The 2,226-nt window shown below is 67.9% G+C and overlaps 2 protein-coding genes across 2 annotated transcripts; both read right to left on the reverse strand.

Annotated features, from left to right (window-relative positions):
* Positions 1-10: 10 nt before the first annotated feature.
* Positions 11-475, reverse strand: AURANDRAFT_15877 (hypothetical protein; the record flags this gene model as incomplete). Its single annotated transcript, XM_009044584.1, has 1 exon — positions 11-475. A coding segment is annotated over one exon (465 nt), but the record flags the coding sequence as incomplete, so codon positions are not given.
* A 1,358-nt stretch (positions 476-1,833) lies between these two features.
* Positions 1,834-2,187, reverse strand: AURANDRAFT_68852 (expressed protein; the record flags this gene model as incomplete). The annotated part of the gene is made up of 1 exon (XM_009044583.1): positions 1,834-2,187. One exon carries the CDS (start codon positions 2,185-2,187, stop codon positions 1,834-1,836), a length of 354 nt encoding a protein of 117 aa, XP_009042831.1.
* Positions 2,188-2,226: the final 39 nt, after the last annotated feature.

Here is a 2,226-nt window from a genome sequence, read left to right on the forward strand (position 1 = left end):
CGAGGTCGACATACGCGTTCCCGAGGTTGTGCAGCGTGTTGGCCACCTGGACGTGGTCGCGGCCGTACTCGCGCTCCTGGATCGCGAGCGCGCGCTCGAGGACGTTGCGCGATTTCGCGTAGTCGCCGAGGGAGCCGTGCGCGTTCCCGAGGTTCGCCAGCGTGCAGGCCGACTCCACGTGGTCGCGGCCGTACTCGCGCTCGTTGATCGCGAGCGCGCGCTGGAGGAGGTCGCGCTTCTTGGCGTTGTCGCCGAGGTCGCCGTGCGCGTTCCCGAGGTTCGTCAGCGTGATGGCCACCTGCACGTGGTCGCCCCCGTACTCGCGCTCCTGGATCGCGAGCGCACGCACGAGGAGGTCGCGCTGCTTGGCGTAGTCGCCGAGGCCGCCGTACGCGTTCCCGAGATTCACCAGCGATGCGGCCACCTCCACGTGGTCGCGGCCGTACTCGCGCTCCTTGATCTCCAGAACCTTCTCCTGGACGCGCACCGCGCTCGCGCGCTCCGCGATCGACTCGAGCAGCTCCGCCAACTCCAAGAGCAGCTTCGTGTCCGACGCGCGGTCGGAGCCGAGCACGCGGCTCACGAGGTCGTCGACGTTCTCCGCATCGGCGACGGGCAGCGCGCAGAGCATGTTGAGGCGCCGCTCGACGGCGTCCGCGTTGCCGAGGAAGAACTCGCGGAAGAACTCGTAGGTCACGTGACTCTTGTGCATGGGCTCCGACTCCTTGATCGCGGCGTGGTGGATCTGGAGCTCGCAGAGATGCACGATCTCGCCAGCCTCGCCCTGCACGCGCACCGCCACGTTCATGAGAATGTCGCGATAGCCGTTGAAGCACGGCGGGTTGAACCGGTTCTTGGTCCGCACGATGTCGACGCGCGGGTCTTTGTCGAGCGCCTCATACAAACCCACGATCTCGTCCTCGGTCGCGCACATGATCGAGCCGCGTACGACGTCGAAGAGCCACGACGTCGCCGGCGCCGTATTCTTCGCGTACTCGTTGCGCGCCTTGGCCGCGGCGCGCGGGCGCCCCTTGAGCGGCGCGAGCTTCAGTACCGCGTCGTTCGGGCACGCGGCGGTCATGACCTCGGCGTATGTGTTGAAGGCCAGGTTCGCGACCGCGTACAGCTCGTCGAGCGTCTCTGCGGGGGTGCCTTTCAGCCCTAGTTGGCGCCAGTCGTCGTCGAGCTCTTCTCCGCGCCACCGGATTTCGCAGACCGCGCCTGCAAAGTGCGCGTCGTAGATGGCCTCGATTTGATCGCGCGCGATCTTGAACTGCTGGAGGTTCTTGAACAGCACGGCCTTGGGATCGAGGAGGCCGTGCGCCTCGGCGTAGACCTGGACCTTCGGCCACGCGACGACGTCGTCCTCCTTGGCCGCGGCGAAGGCCTGCTGCGCCTCTTCGCCGTAGAGCACGCCAATCTCGTTCTTGACGTCCACCTCCGCCAGGGGCTGCTTCGCCGTCGCGACGGCAGCGCCCATGTCGTGCGCTCAATGGACCATCGCGCGCGGGAATGCCATTGGCATTGCACGCGGGCAGCTAAATGATATGCGCGGCAAGGAGAAGTGCAAGGAGATGGCAAGGTGTTGTTTTTTGTTAATTCGGTCCACTGGCTTTTCTGGACATGACATTGTGTAGGCCACCGCGACCGAGACCGGGCTCTGAGCCAGGCTCGACAAGACGAGGTCTTGAGTACAGCTTCTTATGGCATCTTGTGCGGTCGTGGGCGGCGACGGTGAACGGTCGCGGGGTCGTGGCGGGGTCGTGGGCGGCGACGCGGCGTCTTCGCGTCGCGGGGGTCGTGTGTGTTCGTGGGTGGCGACGGTCCGTCCCTCTACTCGCAGCCGAAGCCGACGAAGCGCGCCGTGATCGCCGCGGACGCGGACGCGGTCTCGACGAGGAACTCCGAGAGGCGGTCCGACGCGGTCGACGGCCGCTCGCCGAGGTCCGCGCCGGCCGCCGAGAAGGCGCGCCGGAGCTTACCCGCCGTCGCGGGCGTCAGCAGCTCGTCGACGACGAAGGCGTCGACGTCCTCGGCCGTGGCGAGCGCCGCGTCCTCGAGGTACTCGCTGAGCGCGTTCTCGACGCGCGTGACGACGGCCTCGGGCACCTCGTGGGCCTCGAGGAGCTCGCGCACGGACGTCGGCGTCGGCGGGGTCGAGGCGCCGGCGTCGTCGTCGACGTCCATGGCGTCGAAGGCCTCCTCGAGGCACCGCGCGGCCGGCGC

Source organism: Aureococcus anophagefferens (genome assembly GCF_000186865.1).
Source record: "Aureococcus anophagefferens unplaced genomic scaffold AURANscaffold_479, whole genome shotgun sequence".
In the NCBI taxonomy this organism is placed as follows: domain Eukaryota; class Pelagophyceae; order Pelagomonadales; family Pelagomonadaceae; genus Aureococcus; species Aureococcus anophagefferens.